Here is a 21379-nt window from a genome sequence, read left to right as displayed (position 1 = left end):
TACAGTGCTTCTCAACTGCTTCAGATTCCTTAGCCAATGTGCTCTCCCAGGTGCTGTGAAGAACCCAGTGTGATGCAGGAAGTAACCTACCCGGCACTGCAGTACTTGGATGGGATGTGCTGTCTGGAAATGATGACCTAATTGGAGGCCAACCAGTTTTCTTTTCTCCCCACAGATTTTGAAGCCAGCTTCATAAGACTGTTGGACAAAGTAACTAATGGTTCTCGAATTGAAATAAACCAAACAGGTAAGCTCCTGTTCGTCCCATTCCTGAAAGCACTTACATGTACTACTTAAATATTCCTGTTACTCACTCTTTTTGATGGTATAAATATTGTATTGGAATGGAAAGGTCCAGTTCCCTGTCTGTGATATGATTGTCTGAAGACAGTATGTGAAGTTGCCAATTTAAGGGACATATTTGTGACTTAAGGAAGTGAGAAGAGTGAAAATTTTGGATAAACAGACAAACACCTCCTCTCTTTTAAACAATAGAAGTGTTTTATACCTAACTTTATATACAGCTTTTCAATGTCCACTTAGCTTATGTTGTCACAATAAAATCTTAGAACAAACTCTCTGAGGTAGCTGTATGTGATGAATTTTAATTTTTTTTTTTATTTTATCTTTTAAAATAAGTTTATATAAGTATGTGCAAAAAAATGTGAAAATCTCTTCCCCTGTTTCCCGTTCCATTCCCTCTCCCAGGGGCAGCCATGGGGACTTTGTCCTGGTCTCCTTTATGTGTATTTGCTTCCATGGGCACTTTTGTATCTCAAACCATCAACAGGATCAGGCTGTTCATAGTGTTCTGCAGCCAGCTGTTTTTTCATTAGCACAGATGTCTCAGGGAATTTGCTTGCCAGGCACATGCAGGTCCATCTCAGTTTTTCAACCTTACATTGTATTCTGTTGTATGGATACATGATAACTTATTTGACCATTCCCTGCTGATAAACATTTAGGTAGTTTCTAGCTTTTTGTCTAGTTTTTTTTTTTCCTCCTTTTTTTTTTTTTTTCGCTATTAGAAACTTTTATCTACATTGTGTAGATGAACATGGCAAACATGCTTTGATTGTCTCCATGAGCTATGTGCCTTTGCACATGTGTTCAGCAGAGGAAACTGAACTTTTCTGTGCGTTGGCTCTGTTAAGGGAGAAGACGAGCTTGGCTTTATAAGTGGCCGTGGGACTTGATCTGTAGCTGCATTCAGCCATAACCTCACAGAGAACGGATTTCAGGAGTAAAACATCAGATGCCCTTTGCAAGCTGTGATTGCTTTAGTCTTCCTTGACGCCTTTACTTTGAGAATTGCTGGGGATGTTTTCAGTGATTTTTGTTGGTGATTCAGAGGACAAGAAATTCTGTTGTTTTGGGGTCATAGCTACAGCTTAGTTGAGAAATAAGGTATTTATATGATCCTGCTTCCTTCCACCTCATGTGTCTACCCGCCCCGCCCCCCTCACCGCCACACTGCTACAACGTGCCCCACCCCCCTACCCCAGCCTTCATTTTGATGATCTGGTTAGTTTCTTATTTGGTTAATTTGCTGGCATAGACAGATTTTGGTGCAGACGTGGTTATAGTCTTTGGGAGTTGGGGGCTTTTGGACCTAAAAGATTGTTTTGTGTCATAAATAGTATTTAGAATAACTAAAGTACAGTTTTCCAACTTTGATTAGACTATGATTCTGATTGTGATTATTGTGATTTTGATTTTTTAATATGGTGAAAACTGTATTTCTTGTGTGAAATTCCTAAGAACTGCTTTCCTTTTGGTAACTGAACATAGCTCCTTCCTCTAATGTTAGATTTCTTTATTGGTAGATTGTGCCAGGAGAATTATTAGTATCAAAAATATATTGTGTTCATTTCTTCATACCCCCTGAATCATCTAGCATATTTTATTTGGTTTTTCCTCTAATATGTAAACCTAGTAAGAAATTTTTTGGATGATATGCATATTTGAAAGAATAAAGAAAGATAAAGTGTTTCCACTAAAGCAGTTCAATAATTTTAGACATTTCCATTTGTTACTATTAAATTAAAATAGTTACTATTAATGGAAGTGAGTACCATAAAGTACTTGCCTTCTCCAGGTACCTAGTTTGGTGACTGTGATATTGGGAAATCTGATTTCCTGGGCCTAGAAGAAGCTGATTGCTGGCACAATGATTTCAGAACATCATTTGTAAACCCCAACTTTGGCACAATCTGAGAGCATGCTGATGGGCGACTAGGGTGCCTGTTAGGATATATCTCCTCTGTGCCCTGCTGTGATTCTGGCAATTCAGATGGCTTAGGGAGGGGTTTAATTTATTACTGTTTATTAAATTACACTCACAGTTTATTATTGTTACAAGGACTTGACAGTAATGCGTCAGCTTTTAGAGTGAAGTATGTGGGCTCTCAGGAATGGCATTTTGAACTCTTGGATGCCCTTGCCAGACTTTCCCCTTGGGACTGACTGTTTCGTTGCTTTTGTGACACTTTTTTTTTTTTCCTTCTGCTGACTTTCTTTCCTCTGTTGTAAGGAACGACCTTATATTATCAGCCTGGCCTCTTGTATGGTGGGTCCATGGAGCATGACTGCAGCGTTCTTCGCAGCATTGGGTATTATCTGGAGAGTCTGCTCTGCCTGGCTCCATTTATGAAGCACCCGCTGAGAATAGTTCTGCGAGGAGTGACCAATGACCAGGTTGACCCTTCGGTGAGTAGTGAGGCCACACCACAGTGTGATTTTTGTCTCCTGTCACACCTAACTTCTGAAAAACTAGTTCCTGATAAAACACAGTTCATTGTTGAGTGTGTTTGTTTTGTTATTTTTCTTGAAGTTTAGAGATTAATCACTCCAGAAGGCAGATGAGCCAAGACTCATAATCCTCAGATTCAGTGATGATTGTTAATCTTCTTCAAGGTGCCTTTCATTGTTATGTCTAAGAACCTTCCAAACAGATGCTTGCAGTCTCATCCTGTTTGACATGAAATATGGCTCTGTTGACTGAAGTGTGTGAGAGTGGAGTTTTCATAAGGTCATGTGATGGTTGAGGCTGAAAGGCAGCAGATCAAAATTTTAGGCAGAGAATAATATCTTCTTGACATGCTGAAGCATAATCTTGACTTAGGCTTCAACTGTACACTTTAGGACTTTCTTCTTCCGAGAAGAGTTTGCAGATCTAGAGAAAGGGCATAAGGGCAGGGAAGGTATATATGAGCTTTGCCAGTTTGTGAGCATCAGCAAGCTTCTTATTAAGCATGCTGCGTGTGTGGGGAGGATAGTTTAATGTACAACTAGAATATTCACCGTGGCAACCACAGCTGTCTTAATGCCAGTCTGGGATGAGTTTTATTGTGTGTGTGTGTGAGAGAGAGAGAGAGAAAGAAAGACAGGCTGGGGAGAGGGAGATTGATGGATTGGAGCAGGCTTGCCTTAAACCTTTCATAGTGAGGCAACGATCCCTACCTTTGGATGCTCTGCTGTCCAGAGAAGGTATCTTCAAGCTGAGGACCATGATGTGAAGTTCTAGCTGAGGATGCTTGTCTTCACCTCTGCAGACATTAGAACAAGACCTCTGAAGGGGTGGCTTCGGAGGCAGACGTGTGTGGCTTCCCTAACCAGGGAAGCCCAGTTAGGTGGTGCAGTAAGCCCCAAAGCAGAGACTGCTGGTATCCACCAGGGTGAGGTTATAAACATGATCGATCTGTTCTTGGGCAATAAAAGGTTTATTCCTGAATTCTTAGGATTTGGGTACATAAACTCTTCCCAGGATCCAAAGTAGAGTGCAAGATCTGATATTCTTAACTGTATATGAATGCTGCTTAAACTGTGTAGAATTTCAAAGTAATTTCAAGTGGTTGCTTATTTCTCGCCTTTTTCCGGAAGATTCTAGGAGATGGGTTCTTCAGTTAAAAGTAAGAGAGGAGACCTCTACTATTTCAGATTGGGAGGGCGAGGGGTAGGTGCCTTGACTCTTGGGAAAAGTCCCTGAAGCAGACAGGAGATGTATCCCAGTTTTGTCCTCTCTTTCTATAATTGCCAGTGATCTTAAAAGCTGTTATCACTGACAGTACTGAAAATTTACATATTTAACATATTAACAATGCCAAAGATTAATTGACAGATTCCCTAGAAATAGTATTTTATTTTTTCTAGCAGCATATTAAAAGGCTTTCTTGTTGTTTTCACATGCTACAGGACTAAAATGACCTTGGTTAGTACCTGGCTCCAGCCCAGGATAAAATAAATACACCTAATCCTGGATAAAGAGTAACTTCTTCAGCCTGTGGCTTCTTCGTTTTGAACTTTCTCTTTAATATGTGGTTTCCCCATCAATTTATGTCCACACCTACTGTCTGCACACAGGGATGAATACGATGAGTTCTGCCCGTAGAGAATGTGGTTTCATGGGGTGAACAGCTGTGAACACAGCCAGGGAGACCACAACGTTGGATACCTCTGGGCTCTGGCAGACGCACAAGCCAAGTGCTGAGGGCTGGGGAGGGCTTTCAAGAGGAAGGGAAGCCCCAGAGTCAGTCATGGTTTTAGGAAGATAACTGTAGAGCTGAGAGAAGGGTGAATTGCCAAGGTATCAACCAGTATGAACTTGATGCAGAGGGAAGTAGAAGGGTAGGGACAGATACGAAGGACAGTGTGGAGGGAGGGGCTTCATAACTCAATAACTAATTGGAGATGGGATAGGAGGAAGGGGTCACAGGTAACTCCATGATTTCTGTCACAGTTGACTTGAAAGGATAGTGATCAGAAAGAGTTTGAGACAGGAAAGAGGAAAATTGTGATGGGGTGATAGTTGATGTGTCTGATTTTGGTCCTGTTCTCTGGGATATTAGTGGGATATCCGTGGGGGATGTCCAGTTGGGAATTAATGTTTGGAGCCTCAGATCATCAGGATCTTACCTACTGATACTTCACTCTGTAGGAGAATGAGGTTGACTAGTACCGAGGTTGATCACTGGTGGCTTTTTGGCTCAGTAAGTCTGACAGGTGTTTTTCCCTTGGGCTGCACAGTGTGTGGATGGTGTTGGTGTTGGTGTGTGTATCTGAATTGGTTGTTCTTGTTTGAAACCCCAGAGTTTTTCATTGCAGTAGGTCAGCGTGGCTGTTCCTCCACAACAGCAATCCATTGGAGCTGAGTAGCACCTGCCCTCTTAGGAAAAGGCGTGAGAGCTCTATTTGGACACAGGTCTTAACTGACCTCATCATTCATTTAATGTCCCTTTCTGGCCTCAGTGGGCCAGTAGAGTTTTGGCCTCATGGTTCTAGGGACTGAGTATAGATGAAGAAGAGGAATAAGTGTGTAAGGAGTGAGTTGGGGAAGAGGAGCTGGAGACAGTGACTGTGGAAATAGAAGAATTTGGAGAAGCCGAGGAGGAGTTGAGTTCTGAAAAACTAGGGATGATCCAAGAGTCAGTCCTTGCAGGAGTTGAGTTGGGATTGGGCAGGGAGATGCAGCAGTGAGAAGTTCTGTTGACCTTTAAGAGAACAGTATCATTAGGGTGCAAGATCATGCACAGGTTCAGAATGAGTAGGAAATAGAACCATAGAAGGTTGGGAGATTCTTCCAGAAGGCTAGATAGGATGTCTCCTTAAGAGCTGAGGTTGGGAATTTTTAAGTGAGAGATACCTGCACTTGTTTGCAGTCTGTAATGGAGAAGGAAAAAGTTAAAATGAAAAGGGTAGAGGGGCTTAATAAGGCCACCGACAGATATCCAGAGGATAGAAGCAGCAGTGATGGGATGAGCCTTGTAAAGGGGTAGGGACATTTTGGAGACCAAAAGATAGGAAATGGGGGGAAATTTTGAGAAGGAAAATTCTAGGAGGTCTCCTTTGAGTCTCAGTGATTTGATACTAGTGCCCCCAGTTGATATTTACTGGTGCCAGCAGTTGGCCAGATGGTGAGTGAAGAGTCCGTCCTCTTTCAGGGCTGTCGATGGTGAGTGAAGAGTCCGTCCTCTTTCAGGGCTGTCCTGGCAGGGAAAAGAAGTAGAGTGAAGTCTGCTGTGTCCCAGCCACTGGTTTAGGTGAACCTCTGTCAGTATCCATATTTATCTGATTCATGAGGGTTAAGTAGATGTTCTTATCACTGTTTCAGACAAGGGAACTGAAGGGACCAGGTTTCTTCCCTTTTTCTGTTTGTTGTGGTGTGTGCTGAGTTGCTTCAGCCATGTTTGACTCCTGCCACCCTATGGATTGTAGCCTGCCAGGCTCCTCTGTCCTTGGGATTCTCTAGGAAGGAATACTGGGGAATACTCGATTGCCATTGCCTTCTCCAGGGGATCTTCCTGACCCATAGATTGAACCTGAGTCTCTTAGGTCTCTTGCATTGGCAGACAAGTTCTTTACCACCAGGGCCACCTGGGAAGCTATGGGTCTGATCATATTTCTGCCTGTTGATTGATTGGACTGTAAGGGTGATGCCTTTCCCCTGAGGTTCCACTTGGGTCAGACTTTTGCCTTTCCTCTCTGACTGCAGAGTAACAGATGGGTTTCCTGGAAGCAGAACCCACAGACCACCCCCACTTTGCTGGATCCAGTGTGTGGAGCCTGAGGAGGTTATGGAAGTTTCCAGTCAGGCCCCTCTTTCTACAGCAGGCAGCTAAAGCCCTGAGGAGAGAGTGTCCAGGCCTCAGAGGCTATAAGAGGCCGAGTGGGGCTCCAGCCCACAGCTGCCTTTCCAGCCCTTGTCCCACCACGGTGAGGGGCCTGCCCTTCGTGTCAGATGGAGAGTGACCCAGGAGACAGGACCACACCTGGAGTTATATTTGGGCTCCTGACTGGCCCTCAGAATCAATTTGACTTCCTCCTGTTTGACTCCAGGTGTGGGTAGGAAGAACCAGCAGGGGTGTTCTGTTCTCTTGCCTTTCTCTTCCCCTGGAGAGCTAGAGGCCACCCAGCTCCAGGAGTCGTGCTCATGGAGTAACCGGCATCCTTGCAGCCCCCACCGTTTCCAGAATCTGGCTTGGTCTTCTCCCCAACTGCCCTTTGTACTAGCCTTGACTGAATTATTCTTGGTTTCGGCAATTCCAGATGCCTATTTTAAGTTTCTGAGTTGTGTATAGCTTTAATATTTAATTGAAATTAGCTAATCTTTAATGGGTTTTCCCAGTAACTGCTTCTGCTCCACCTGATCCATGCTGAACATGTTCCTAGGCTACATAGGTCATTTCTACCTCTGGTTAATTTTCTGATATATGAATATTTAGTTGGGGACTGTTCTCTGCCATAAAGCCCTGTTGGAGTATTGTTCTGTTGAATCTTAGCATGTAAGAGTTGGTAGCAACTTGGAGACAGGCAGGCTGAGCTCCTTACCTTAGAGACAAGGGAATTTAGAAGTTGAGATTTTCTTGTTTGAGGCCACACAGCAAACTCGAACCTGGACTGGGACCAGGGCTTTTTCCCAGAGCCTCTGCTTGCGCTGCTTGCCCTCAATGCTTCCCGTTGTAGGATCAGTCCCCACAGGGCTGAGAAACATCTCTTGTTCCATTGGGAACAAGCAAGGGATTGCTCTTGTTTCCCCGGTTGCCGCTGAGACAGCAGTCGCTGACTTCTTTGATAACGTGATTTGAATATCACCTTATCCTCTGTGAGGAATCTGCAAATGAATAGGGAAGGATCGCAGGCCTCCTAGGAGTTTTGAATGAGGAGATGATAACAGTTAGACGTGACAGTGTCTTGCCATCAGCTGTGGATGTCTTCATTGCACTTAGGGGTTTGTGTTGTTTGGCGCAGTTTGAGGCTGCCCTCCCTCTGAGGGCCCCACTGCCTTGTAGAATCACCACCACCTTTAACTGCCTGTGTGTGGGTGTCAGCAGCTTTCTTACGTAGAACTGTTAGGTTGAATAGTTGATTCACTCTAGCCTGGAGTGCCACCAACTCTAAACATGAAATAGTCATATTAAATAAAGAATACTTGAACAGGCCAATTTTTTGCTTAGTGTTTATACCTGTAAGAATGAGCTGAGGTCTCAGTTTGTTTTCTGTATGAGCCCAGCAGTTTCTTGGTGCTTTTTACATGGTAGCATGTGATGCTCATGATGACTCATAAGGTAGGTGGGTAATACTATAAATGTGGAAAAGGGGCTCAGAGAAGCCAGTGGCTTATAAAATCATAGTCTATAGTCGAGAGCAGAGCCAACCCATGCCCTCAGTTGTAAGCCAGCCTCTTTTCTCTTTACCAGACTGCTTCATCTACCTGGAGGCTAAGCCTTAACCTGCTTTGTGGATTCTTCTTTCTATCTCAAGGTTTAACTAAACTTTTTTTTCCCTGAAATTATTCTACAGGTTGATGTTCTGAAGGCAACAGCACTCCCTCTACTGAAACAGTTTGGGATTGATGGTGAATCTTTTGAATTAAAGGTACGAATGTCCAGATTGTTGGTGGCATAAATCAGTGTGAAATATTTTCTTACCAACTCACTGGAGGAGCTGTATGGCTCAGTGTGTGTGTGGCACATTTGAAGTCACCATTGTAAGAAGACCCACAGGATTCTTGAACCTAGCATTGCAGGCTTTGAGCTGAAAGGGTCCCTTTAGTAATGACAAGAGTAATGGATATATTGCACTTATTTAGTGGTAGTAGATGTTGTCAGCATTCTACATACATTAACTCCTTGACTTATAACAACTTAGCCAATAAGTCACGGAGCTGGTATTCTGACCATGCTACCTCTCTGATCTGGATCATTTATTTTAATTTGTGTTCAGAGCCTACCAGTCTGAATGTCCCTGAGACTTTTTAGTACTTTACTTTCAAAACCTAGTTGAACTAATTTAAGCATCTGTTTGTTTGCTATTTAAGGGAATTATATCAATCCATTGTGATAACACTGGATATCTTAAGCTGTTGAGCATCTCTGCTTTTTGAAGTGATGTTTTTTAAACAAGGGAAATTACTTCATCATTTATTTAATAACATAGAGTTTTGATAGACCAGTTAATTCCAGAAGAGGAGAAAAGGGTTCTTGGTGGTTAAGAAGTGGGTGAGCTGATGAGCTAGACTAGTCCCTCATTTTAAGGTTGAGGAAACAAGTTCTGGTGGTGGAGTGACCTCTCTGGCTTTGACTGGAACACGTAGGGTCGGTGTCTACTGCTTTTTCTGACACACCACATGGTCCCCTTGCTCAACATGTGCCCCTGTGGAGCTAACATTAGGTGCTGTTGGTCTTGAAGAGATGGACAAGTTGGGTATGAAAGCCTTCTGCATTCTAATGTTGGTTTTCATTCTTGGTGTACACTAGCCTGGCTGGGTGTCATCCACTCTGTTGAATCCCGACCTCTTCTTTTTCATTATGCCTGCAGGTTGTACGACGGGGAATGCCGCCTGGAGGAGGAGGTGAAGTGTTTTTTTCATGTCCTGTGAGGAAGGTCCTGAAGCCTATTCAACTCATAGATCCAGGAAAGATCAAACGTATCAGAGGAACGGCGTATCCTTTGTACTCGCTTCAGATTTCTTCCATTTTTTTCTTTGCCTCAGTAAGATAAGAATGACTCATAACAGTTTACTTCTTCCCAGGGTTATTTACATTTCAGACAACAGTGCAGTTCAGTTGCTCAGTTGTGTCTGACTCTTTATGACAACCATGGATTACAGCACGCCAGGCCTTCCTGTTACCAATTCCTGGAGCTTGCTCAAACTCATGTCCATCAAGTCGATGATGCCATCCAACCATTACACCCTCTGTTGTCCCCGTCTCCTCCTGCCTTCAGTCTTTCGCAGCATCAGGGTCTTTTCAGATAAGTCAGTTCTTCACATCAGATGGCCAAAGTATTGGAGTTTCAGCTTCAGCATCAGTCCTTCCAGTGAATATCCAGGACTGATTTCCTTCAGTATTGACTGGTTGGATCTCCTTGATGTCCAAGGGACTCTCAAGAATCTCCTCCAACACCACAGTTCAAAAGCATCAATTTTCGGTGCTCAGCTTTCTTTGTAGTCCCAGCTCTCACATCCATACATGACTACTGGAAAAACCATAGCTTTGACTAGATGAACCTTTGTCGATGAAGTAATGTCTCGCTTTTTAATATGCTGTCTAGGTTGGTCATAGCTTTTCTTACAAGGAGCAAGCGTCTCTTAATTTCATGGCTACAATCACCATCTGCAGTGATTTTGGAGCCCAAGAAAGTGAAGTCTGTCACTGTTTTCATTGTTTCCTCATCTGTTTGCCATGAAGTGATGGGACCAGACGCCATGATCTTCATTTTTTAAATGTTGAGTTTTAAACCAGCTTTTTCATTGTCCTCTTTCACTTGCGTCAAGAGGCTCTTCATTTCCTCTTCACTTTCTGCCATAAGGGTGGTATCATCTGCATGTCGGAGGTTATTGATATTTCTCCCTGCAACCTTGATTCCAGCTTGTGTTTCATCCAGCCTGGCATTTTGCATGATGTACTCTGCATATAACTTAAATAAGCAGGGTGACAATATACAGCCTTGACGTACTCCTTTCTCAATTTGGAACCAGTCTGTTGTTCCATGTATGGTTCTAACTGTTCCTTCTTGACCTGCAAACAGATTTCTCAGGAGGCAGGTAAGGTGGTCTGGTATTCTCATCTCTTTAAGAATTTTCCACAGTTTGTTGTGATTTACAACAGTCAAAGTCTTTGGCGTAATCAATAGAGCAGAAGTAGATATATTTCTGGAATTCTCTTGCTTTTTATATGATCCAACAGATGTTGGCAATTTGATCTTATGTTGCTCTGCCTTTTATAAATCCAGCTTGAACATCTGGAAGTTCTTGGTTCGCGTACTCTTGAAGCCTGGCTTGGAGAATTTTGAGTATTAACTTCGCTAGTGTGTGAGATGAGTGCAATTGGATGGTAGTTTGAACATTCTTTGGCATTGCCTTTCTTTGGGATTGGAATGAAAACTGACCTTTTTCCAGTCCTGTGGCCACTGCTGAGTTTTCCATATTTGCTGACATATTGAGTGCAGCTTTAACAGCATCATCTTTTAGGATTTGGAATAAGCTCAACTTGAATACTATCACCTCCACTAGCTTTGTTTGTAGTGATGCTTCCTAAGGCCCAGTTGGCTTCTCATTCCAGACAACAGTCTTGGAAAAATATTAACAGTGAACTTGTAATTATTGGCTGAGATAGGGTATCTTATTATCTGTCTCATCATAACTAGATTGACTGATTGATTCACTTATTTTTTTCAGTTAACACTTAAGCAAACAGTTCCACTGTTTGTGACACTCTCTTGAGGGCTTTGATTTTAGGGCCACCAATGCACTACAGTCCCTGCTTCAGAAGAGCTCATTGTCTGGTGAAGGAAATGAATGTACAGATACATAATGCTGCTATAATGTATAAAGTGATGTAGATGATGTTCAGTGGGTTGGAGGAACTAAGAGTAGAGTGGCATATTTGTCTGGAAGATGTGAGAGAACTGAGTAATAATGAATAATATCTACCATTTAGTAATTGCTTACTCTGCACTATGATAGTTTATATACTTAATTTATTTTTTAAACTATTGAGATGTGGTTGACATACAAAAAAACTGTATATATTTAATGTGTACAACTTGATGAGTCTGGAGATATATATATACACACACACACCTGTGAAACCATCAACCCAATCAGTGCCATAAGCATTTCTATCACATCCAGAAGTTTCTTTTCATCCTCTTTATTATTTTACATTTTTTTGTGATAAGAATACTTAAGATTTACCCTCTTAGCAAATTTTAGGTATGCAATGTAGGCATTACAGTGTATAATAAGTGTCTAGGGCTTATTTAAATTCCTCATATAAATGGGATCATGTAGTATTTGTTCTTATGTTTCTGGTTTATTTCATTTAGCATAATATCCTCCAGGTTCACCCATGTTGTTACAAATGATAACATTTCCTTTTTTGAGGATGGATAACATTATTGTATCCATATACCACATTTTCTTTATCCATTTGTCTGTTGGTAGACATTTAGGTTGCTTTTATACCTTGGCTATTGTAAATAATGCTGAAAAGAATATAGGAATCCATGTATATTTCTTTGAGATCCTAATTTAAGTTTCTTTAGATATATATCCAGAAGTGGGATTGCTGGATTGGATGGTAGTTCTGTTTTTAATTTCTCAAGGAATCACCATACTGTTTTCCATAGTGGTTTCACCAGTGCATGTTCCCACTAGCATGTACAAGGACTCCCTTTTCTCCATACCCTCACCAACACTTCTTACTTATTTATTTATTTTCTGATAATCACTATCCAAATGGGGTGAGGTGATATCTCAGTGTAGTTTTGATTTGTTGTTCCTTGGTGATTAGTGATTATTGAGTGCCTTTCCATGTTTTAGTTTGCCATTTGTATGTCTTTTTGGGAGAAGTGTCTATTCAAAGCCCTTTGCCCATTTTTAAGTAGAGTTGTTTGTTTGTTCATTTTGCTACTAAATTGTAAGACAGGGTGTCCTGCTGTATCTTTCGAGTGTTACACTGTTTTCTTCTCAGAGTTTTACAGTTTCAAGTCTTACTTTTGTCTTTAATTCATTTTGAGTTTATTTTTGTACCTGGTGTGAAATAAGAATCCTGTATCATTCTTTTGCATATACGTATTGTTTTCCCAACAGTGTTTATGAAGAGGATATCCTTTCCCCACTGTTTATTCTTGGCAACCTAGTTGAAGGTCAAGTGACTAGATATGCGTAGGTTTATTTCTGATCTCTCTGTTCTATTGTCTTTTTTTTTTATGTTAGTACTACACTGTTTTGATTTTGGTAGCTTTGTAACATATTTTGGTATCAGGACCTGTGATGCCTTCAGCTTTGTTCTGCTTGCTCAAAATTCTTTGGCTATTTGGAGTCCTTTGTGGTTTCGTATAAATCTTAGGTTTATTTTTTTCCCATTTTTATTAAAAATTAATGTGAGATTTTGATAGTGATTGCCTTGAATCTGCAGATTGCTTTGAAAAGTATGGACATTTTAACAATATTAATTTTTCCAGTCTTTGAACATGGACTGTCTTTTCCTCTAAAGTCTTTTAAAATGTCTTTAATCAGTGTTTTGTAGTTTTTAGTGCATAGGTCTTTCACTTCCTTGGTGAAGTTTATTTCTAAGAATTTAGGTTGTTTTAAATGCTATTGTAAATAGGATTGTTTCTTTGATTTTTTTTGTGGGTAGTTTGTTGTTAGTGTGTAGAAACTCAACTGATTTTGGTGATTTTGTTTCATGCAACTATATTGAATTCATTTATTCTAATAGTTTTTTTTTTTTTTTTGGATGCTGTTCTTTAGGATTTCTACATATAAGATTGACTTCTGCAAAAAGAGATAATTTTACTTTTTCCGTTTCCATTTGAATGCATTTTCTTTTTCTTACTTAATTACTCTGGCTAGGACTTCTAGTACTATGCTGAATAGAAATGGCAAGAGTGGGTATCTATCTTTACTTTGTTCTGAATTTTATAGGAAAAGCTTTCAGTTTTTCACCATTAAAAATAATGTTAGCTTCGGGCTTTTCATATACGGCCTTTATTGTGTTGCAGTAAGTTGCTTCCATGCTTAATTTGTTGAGAGGGTTTTTTTTTAATCATGAAAGAGTGTTTTTTGTCAAATGCTTTTTCTGCAGCTATCGAGAAAATGGTGTGATTCTTATCCTTCGTTCTGTTAATGTGATGTATCATATTGTTTGATTTGCATATGTTGAACCATTCTTGCATCTCAGGGATAAATATCACTGTGTCATGTTGTATGACCCTTTTAATATGCTGATGAACTCAGTTTGTTCATTTGTTTGAGGGTTTCTGCATCCATGTTTGTCAGATATATTGGCCTGCAGTTTTCTTGTATTGTCTTTGGCTTTGGTGATCCTAATCTCATAAAATGAGTTTGGAAGTATTTCCTGTTAGAATTTTTTTTTAGAAGTTTAAACATTGGTATTAATTCTCCTTTGAACGTTTGGTAGGATTCACCATTAGATTCATCTGCTGAAGCCGCCTGGTTGTGGGCCTTTCTTTATTGGGAACTTTCTGATTACTGGTTTAATCTCTTTACATGTAACTAATCTGTTCAAGCTCTCTGTTCTTGATTCAGACTTGAAAGTTTTTAGGTGTATAGGAGTTTATTTCTTCTCACTTGTCCAGTTTATCAACATATAGTCATTTATAATAGTCCTTCATCATCTTTTCCACTGTGGCATCAGCTGTAATGTTTCCTTTCATTTCTGATTTTACTTACTTGAGTCTTGTCTTTTCTTAGTCTAGATAAAGGTTTGTCTGTTTTTATCTTTTCAAAAAATCTACTATTTCATTAATTTTTTTTCTATTGTTTTACTGTTATATTTATGTCTCATCTGCCAACTTTGAGTTTGGTTTCTTTTTCTAGTGTAAAGTTAGGCTGTTTGAGATCTTCCTTTCATAGAAAGAATGTTAGCACTTACCAGTATAAAATTTCTTAGTACTCCTTTTGCTGCATTCCATAAATTTTGTTATGTTCTGTTTTCATTTTCATTTGTCTCTTGTTGGATCTTCTTTTATCCATTTAGCCACTCTGTGTCTTTTGATTGTGGAGTTTAATACATTTATATTTTATATACTTTATTCTTAACCTCAAAGTGAGTCTGAATTCACTTCCATCCTATTTTGTGGATGTAGAAACTGAGGCTTCAAACGCTTAAGAAATTTGCTCCCATATAACATTGCTAGTAATGGTAGAGCTGGGATTTGAACCCTGTCTCTGTGGCCCAAGCCTTTAACCTCTGCTTTTTCCTATAGAGAGTACAGGGCATTTGGACTGAGCTTGAAGAATAGAGGCTTGTAAAGTGGGACAAAGAAGGAGGAATGCTGCAGACAGAAATGTGGGCCTGTGTGGAGGGAACAGTGCACATCCATTCTGGGGAGTGGCAGGCAATGTGGTGTGGCCTGAATGCAGGTCAGTCAAGGATGTTTGGTAGTGGAAAATGGGACAAAAAGTGAGAGCAGGAGCCTGTGAAGACTGGAGGCTGTGCTGAGGAATTGACCTTTCAGAATCAATAATTTTCTTTTGGAGAGAGAATTTGCACATTAACCAAATAACTCTGGTGGTACAGAAAGAACTTTTGGCTGTTTTTGGCTCATTGTATAAATTTTGGTAGATATGAGTTGGAAAACAAAACAAAACAAAATCACCTCTTCACTGCACTCATTTAGAGGCAAAGATAGTAGGGAATTATCATTCCCTAAAGAGAGCTGGTGACGGTCGTGGCTTGGGGACAGATGAGGACTGCTAGTTTTTGGAGGTCTCCTAGAGGCAGAATGGATAGGATTCAGTGATCACCTGGGTCTGTGCTAGAGGAATAGGGAGTCCTTGAGTATGATTTTGATGCTTCTCACTTATGCCCCTGAATAGACATATTTGTTCAGATAGAAGCTGCAAATGTTTGGGGTGGGGTGTGGCCATGTGATTGGCAGTGAAAATAAGTTTAGTTTTATTCATGTTGGGTTTTATGATTCCAGGTAAGTACATAGATAAGTCCAAAAAGGACTGAGAAATTGGGAATGCAGAACCTCTTAGGAAATGTGGAACTCAGGGACAAGGAAAGCTAGAAATGGATGGTTGTGGCATCAGCCACCTTGTAGAAGGCAAAGAGAAGAGGGTGGGACCCTGAAAGGTCACTAAGATTTGAAAGCAGAAAGCAAAGTTAAGTTCTTCCAGGAAGGGAGACTAGGGAAAATCAGAGTTGAATGGGAAATAAAGAAATCAGTGATACTTCATTAAAAATAAATAAATTAAAACTACACTGAGATGCCATCTCTCACTAGTTAGATTGGTAAAGAAACTAAAGCTTGACATCATATTGTGATGAAAGGTTGGTGAGAACGCAAGACAATGTAACTACTATGATTAAGAATTTGACAGTATCTAGCAAAATTTCCAGACATTGAGGAAGCTGGCAAAGGCTACTAGAGTAATGTCAAATGGACATAGAAGCCAACTTGAAGTGGCTCCTACTAGCCAAAGATGGGACAATCTAACTACCAATAAAAATAACTACAGATCGATTGATTACACATTAAATAAGGTTACATCCATAAATTTATTATGATACTTAAAAAAAAAATCTGTATTGAGCATCTTTGGAAATCAGCCCATTCTTTTGAAAATTGGTAATAAGAGTCAACCATTTATTCTGCTTTTCCTATACAAACTGATAAAGGGAAGTTGATGAGGGGAAGTCTCTATGTATCAAGGTATTGACTCTTTGTTTATGAATAAATTGCAAATAGTTGTTTTCTTAAAAAAAAAGGAGAGAAAAGAAAATGCAGCTTATTAGAAGCCAAGTCAGTACCTTCAAGGGCTCAGAGGAGTAAGCATTAGGCCAAGCCGAGGGACTCACAGGAGGCTGCCACTGATAACCCCGAGGGCTCTTTCCAGAGGGTGTTGGAGTCAGAGGCCAGATAACCAGTTCTGGGCTGCAGAGCGATGGGGGGAAATGGTGGTAAGCAGAAGCTACTCTTTCAAGAACTTTGACAGGAAAGAGAATGGAAAGAAAGGTATGGTGATAACTTGAGGAAAAGAATTGAGAACATCCCCTCTCTTTAACAAAAAGATTGATGATTTGAGTATTTTTGTAGGTTAAGTAGATAGATACATGAGAGAGGGGGACTGACAAAGCAAGGTAACAAGGTGATTAAAGCTAAAGCACAGGTGCTAGAGTCAGACAGATGTGGGTTCTCATTTTGGCTGTGCCACTCACCGATGTTGGGATTTGGGGCCCAAACTTTGGTTGACACATTTATCATTGGGCCCGTTTATGACTGCAGTGGGGGGCTGTTGGTTCTGTGCCGTGCTCAGTCTTGTCTGACTGTGACCCCAGTAGTCTGCCAGGCTCTAATGAAGTTTAAGTGAGTAATAGATGTATAGTACAAGACACTGGGCTTGTATTAGTAAGTATTTGGTAAATGGTGGCTGCTCTTGTTTCTATTATTATTATTTAAGAGGAGATGGATTGAAAATGCAGGTGTTTGGTAAGAATGGCTCTAGATGGAGCATCCTGATGATGATCGGAAAGAGGCATTTTCAATTTTTACTGAGTTAGGATGGGTTCCAGGATGAGGGGACTGGCAGGGGTTTGATAAGGGAATGTGACAAGGGTGGCGAAGGTATGGACCACTTAGGCATTGTCAGGGGTGTGTCCAGCGGGGCATAGTAACTCAGGATAAGAAAAAGGCTGTGGGACTGCAGTAAGGGCTCAGTTGAAGTGAGGTGTTTTCATGGTGCTAGCTGCGTGGTGTGTTGCTAGCCCAGCAGCAGTTGGCAGCCTAGAAGGAGGAGTGGAGGAGGCAGGAGAGCCATCTTCATGCAGGACTGGGTGTGGCTCGACCAGGTGAGTGAGATGTGCAGAAGGGTGGATTACAGGGCGTATGGGTGAGTGTGTCATTAGAGTGACGGCTGGTGCACTCCTTACTGGGGAATGCAGCAGAGGCTGCCAGCCTGGAGAAAGCACAGGGTCATGGGGTTAGAAACCTTCACAGTTTTTTTTTTGTCTTCACAGTTTGAATGGAGATAGATGTGTGTGTTGTGTAGAAGAACATGACATTGTGTTTAGGGAGTTGTATTTCGGGGTTTCAGATGTTAAGTGTGGTAGAATTCTAGGTGCCAACAAGATCATGGTAAGGGCAAGTGTTAGAGGTGGGGGGCCGGATGGGGTTGGATAATGGCTTTCCTGGTGAGGATTTGATATGAGTAGAAAGGATGTGTGCTTCTAGGGGTGATAGGGGTTTAGAGTCAAGTTTTGTATTTTTCAGGTTTTGGGGTGGTCTTACTTGGAGGAAAAGAACTGTAGAATGGATTGCCTTTTCAGAGGCGTTGACTAGATTGCATAGTGAGTAGTGAGGGCAGAATGTAGGGTGGATTGCAGAGCCACAGGACAGAGAGAGCTGTTGTTGAGATAAAAGATCAAACTTGGGTTGCTGTCTCAAGTTCTTTTTAGGAATCATCAAAAACAGAGGAACTTGTAATAGAGCTTCCCTGGATTAATGTCTGTTCTCTGCAGGGCTGTCCTTGGGCCCCACAATGGGCCAAGACTTGTGTGTGCAGGGGGAGAATGGCTGGTAGAGGAGAAATGGTACTTTTCCCAGGGAACCCCCAGGTTGATGGATGCTTACATTGACGTCTGAAGGTGATAGTCGACTCTCATATTCTCTGACTCTGAGGAGATAGAAACAGGTTATAGAGGAATGGAAATGTGATACAAGTGCGTGCTAAGTCGCTTCAGTTCTGTCTGTCTCCTTGCAACTCTGTGGACCGTAGCCAGTCAGGCTCCTCTGTCCATAGGATTCTCCAGGCAAGAATATTGGAGTGGGCTGCCATTTCCTCCTCACAGGGGATCTTCCTGACCTGGGGATTGAACTTGTGTCTTTTATGTTTCCTGCATTGGCAAATAGATTCTTTACCACTGGTGCCACCTGGGAAGCCTGGTGATGCTAGTAGGTGGGTTTTCTTTTTAAAAACTAAAGATACCTGATTTGCTTGATGCATGTTAGTTACTTATGTGCATGTTTAGTCGTTCAGTCATGTCCGACTCTTTGCGACCCCATGGGTTGTAGCCAGCCAGGCTCCTCTCTCCATGGGATTCTCCAGGCAACAATATTGGAGTGGGTTGCCATTCCCTTCTCCAGGGGATCTTCCCGACAAAGGAGTTGAACTGGGGTCTACTACGTTGCAGGTGGATACTTTACCGCCTGAGCCACCAGGGAAGCCCCCCTAGTTACTAATAGCTTGACCTCATTCTCCCTAACATTGAATTTCACTGTGTTCAAATTCCAGGTTAAACCCTGCTGATGGCCATTGGGATGTCTTCTGTTCTTCACTGTTGCCAAAAATGTTGTGGTTAATGGCCTCGTACACAGAGTCCTACACACTTTCAGAACTATTTCAGTTTGTTTTTTCTGTTTAGAGATTTGTTTCTCTGGTGCTGTGTCCAGGCAGTGAACTCTGCTTGGAGTCCGTTCTCTCTAGTTTGGAAATGTGATTTCCAGTGTGTGCACTCTTTGTTTACCACAGTCCTGTGGCAACAACATGGGTTGCACGGAGGCTGTTACACTGGGGTCTCACATGTAGTGTGTACCAGGTGTACCAAAGCCTCGTGAGTTTTTTGATGTCTTTGATGAAGATGCCAGGAAACAGGGAAAGCTCTGGGATTGTACAGGGTTTTACATAAAAGCTGAAGCAGCTGTTGTACCCTAGGCATCTGGGATGTAACCTTGTTCCTCCCCTGCTTTTTTCTGGTGTTCTTCGAACCTTCCTTGTGTAGGCTCTGAGCCAGAAGGATGCTGGCGAGGTCCCAGGTGGTTCCCCCTCCTTGAGACTGGGGATAGGACACCTGTGCCTTCTCCCATCTAGCCCCAACTCTAGTCCTTCCTCTAAACTCCCCAGGAAAGTTGACACAGCGCCCTTGCCCAGATCCCTGTCTGCAAACCAGACATTCCAGCTGCTGGTCTGCAAAGCTGCTCATTTCACAGATACCCCAAAGGAATGTGGGTTTGAATTGAGATCACCTTCTTGGCCAGCTTTGGAGCCTGGGAGAAAAGAGCTGCCTTTGGAAAAAGCTTTAGCTGGGATTTGTTACTTGCAAGGCTGGTTAACAGTCAGGCTGAGCTTGGAGGTTATATTCCCCATAGGAGGGCTCGAGCTAGGAGAAATAGTCCCATTCTCTTGTATGTGTTTGTGGTTTTAACTATTCCCCCTCCCCCGCCACCCCCATCCCTACAGAGTGCATCTCTGACTGGCCAGGGCCTGGGAGGGAGCTGGTGGTGTTCCTGCCAGTAGCTGTGACTGGACAGTGCGGTTGCCTTTTATTTGCTGCCACCCACTCTCATTCTCCCCACTGCCTGAGAGAGAAAGAAACACTGTCTTTCAGCTTTGTGATGCTGTCCCAGTAGTTCATAATTGGATGTATAAGAGTCAAGACAAGAAGCTGGGGTGGAGGCAGGAGAGGGGCGTGGGGTGGAGGCAGGAGAGGGGCGTGGGGTGGAGTTTGTTGGACGATCTGGTTTCCTTTCTCTTAACTGTAAGGAGGGTACTTAGAGAGTCAGTCTCTTTCTTTGTATTCACACACACCCTCACTCCTTAGCCTTCTCTGACTTATAACACCAGGGAGGGTGAAGGGTAGGAGTTCCATATGCCCTGTAGTCATGAACTTGTCTTTCTTGGATATGAGTTCTTAGTATGGTACTCATAAAAGGCCCCTGAAATGGTCTGCAAAATTGTGTATTCATGTGTTTCTTGAGACAGGGTTCATGGCTTTTATCAGATTCTCAGAGAGGTCTCTTACTCCTAAGAGGAAAGAACCTCTGCTTTGGGATTTGAACCTTGGACTACCTGTAGGAAAAGCAATAGTTGACATTCACTGGGCTCTGACTACACACAGGGCATGGCTGAGCACCTGACATGCATTGTTTCAATTGAGCTTCCAGACCTTCTGAAGGAGAGTATTATGATTATTATTTTTGCAACAGTGAGGATGCAGAGGCACCAGGTTTTCAAGAAGCAATAGTCACACCTTGGATAAAGCTCATTGGCTATGATACCACCACTGTGCAAAGCCGGAAGCACCAAGAATAGCACATTGGTTCCAGAATGATGCAGTTTGCTGGAGCTGGGACTTAACACGGATAGTCCGATTCTAGAACTCTTAGCTAGTCTTGGTAGGACCTCCATACCAAGCCAGAGAGCTCTATAATGACTCTGGGACGCAGCTGGCTTTAAAGTTCCTTTCCTTCATTTCTCCAGTGCTTGAATTCCAATATACGCTTCTATTGGCCCTGATCAGCACTTTGACCTACCGAGTTTCCACATCCCTGGAGGGATGGGGGAAGAAGGTTGCCTTTGGGAAGTTGCATCTGTTTAATTTTGAATCTTGGTTCTGTGATTCAGTTGTCCTCAGTGAGAGCCCTGAAGCAGAAACCCATGGCCTTACCTCAAGGTTACTGTGAGCATAAAATAAGATGATCAGGTACCTGAAAGAACTTTGAAAGCCACGAGCACCATGGGATTATGTGTCAGGATAGTGACATCTGTATTTTCCTGCAGAATGCGGGCAGCTTCAGGCCTCAGAGGGACAGCACCCTCCTGGTCCAAAGGGTATGAGACCTGGGACTGTTTGTCGAAGCTGCCTGTGGTCAAAAGTACGTTCTGGACAGAATAGGTGGTGATGTAACTGGGCTCTGTGTGTGTGTGTGTATTGAAAAATCCCTCTTTACTCTTTCCTCATTTTGGGTTTGTCCTTTGAGTCAAGTCAAATATTTATCGAGTATTTCTGAGTACAAAAGTAGTGTATGAGAGACTTGTGAGGGATACAGAGGTAAAGCCCCTTTCGTTATGAAGCATGCAGTGTTATCGGAGAGCAAGGACAGCCTGAGTGTATATGAAGGGAGACGT

General features: G+C 42.0%; 1 protein-coding gene across 1 annotated transcript in view; it reads left to right on the top strand.

Annotated features, from left to right (window-relative positions):
• Positions 1 to 21379, top strand: part of RCL1 (RNA terminal phosphate cyclase like 1) — a 64896-nt gene that overhangs the window by 20362 nt on the left and 23155 nt on the right. Inside the window, exons 2-5 of the mRNA XM_061132117.1 lie at positions 176 to 247; positions 2534 to 2709; positions 8299 to 8373; positions 9316 to 9440. Coding sequence (XP_060988100.1) covers positions 176 to 247; positions 2534 to 2709; positions 8299 to 8373; positions 9316 to 9440 — 448 coding nt within the window. The remainder of the gene's footprint in view (positions 1 to 175; positions 248 to 2533; positions 2710 to 8298; positions 8374 to 9315; positions 9441 to 21379) is intronic.

The sequence above is a fragment of the Dama dama genome, chromosome 29 (assembly GCF_033118175.1).
Source record: "Dama dama isolate Ldn47 chromosome 29, ASM3311817v1, whole genome shotgun sequence".
NCBI classification, from domain to species: Eukaryota; Metazoa; Chordata; class Mammalia; order Artiodactyla; family Cervidae; genus Dama; species Dama dama.
Note: the sequence above shows the minus strand (reverse complement) of the source record. Positions and strands in the feature narration are given on the sequence as shown.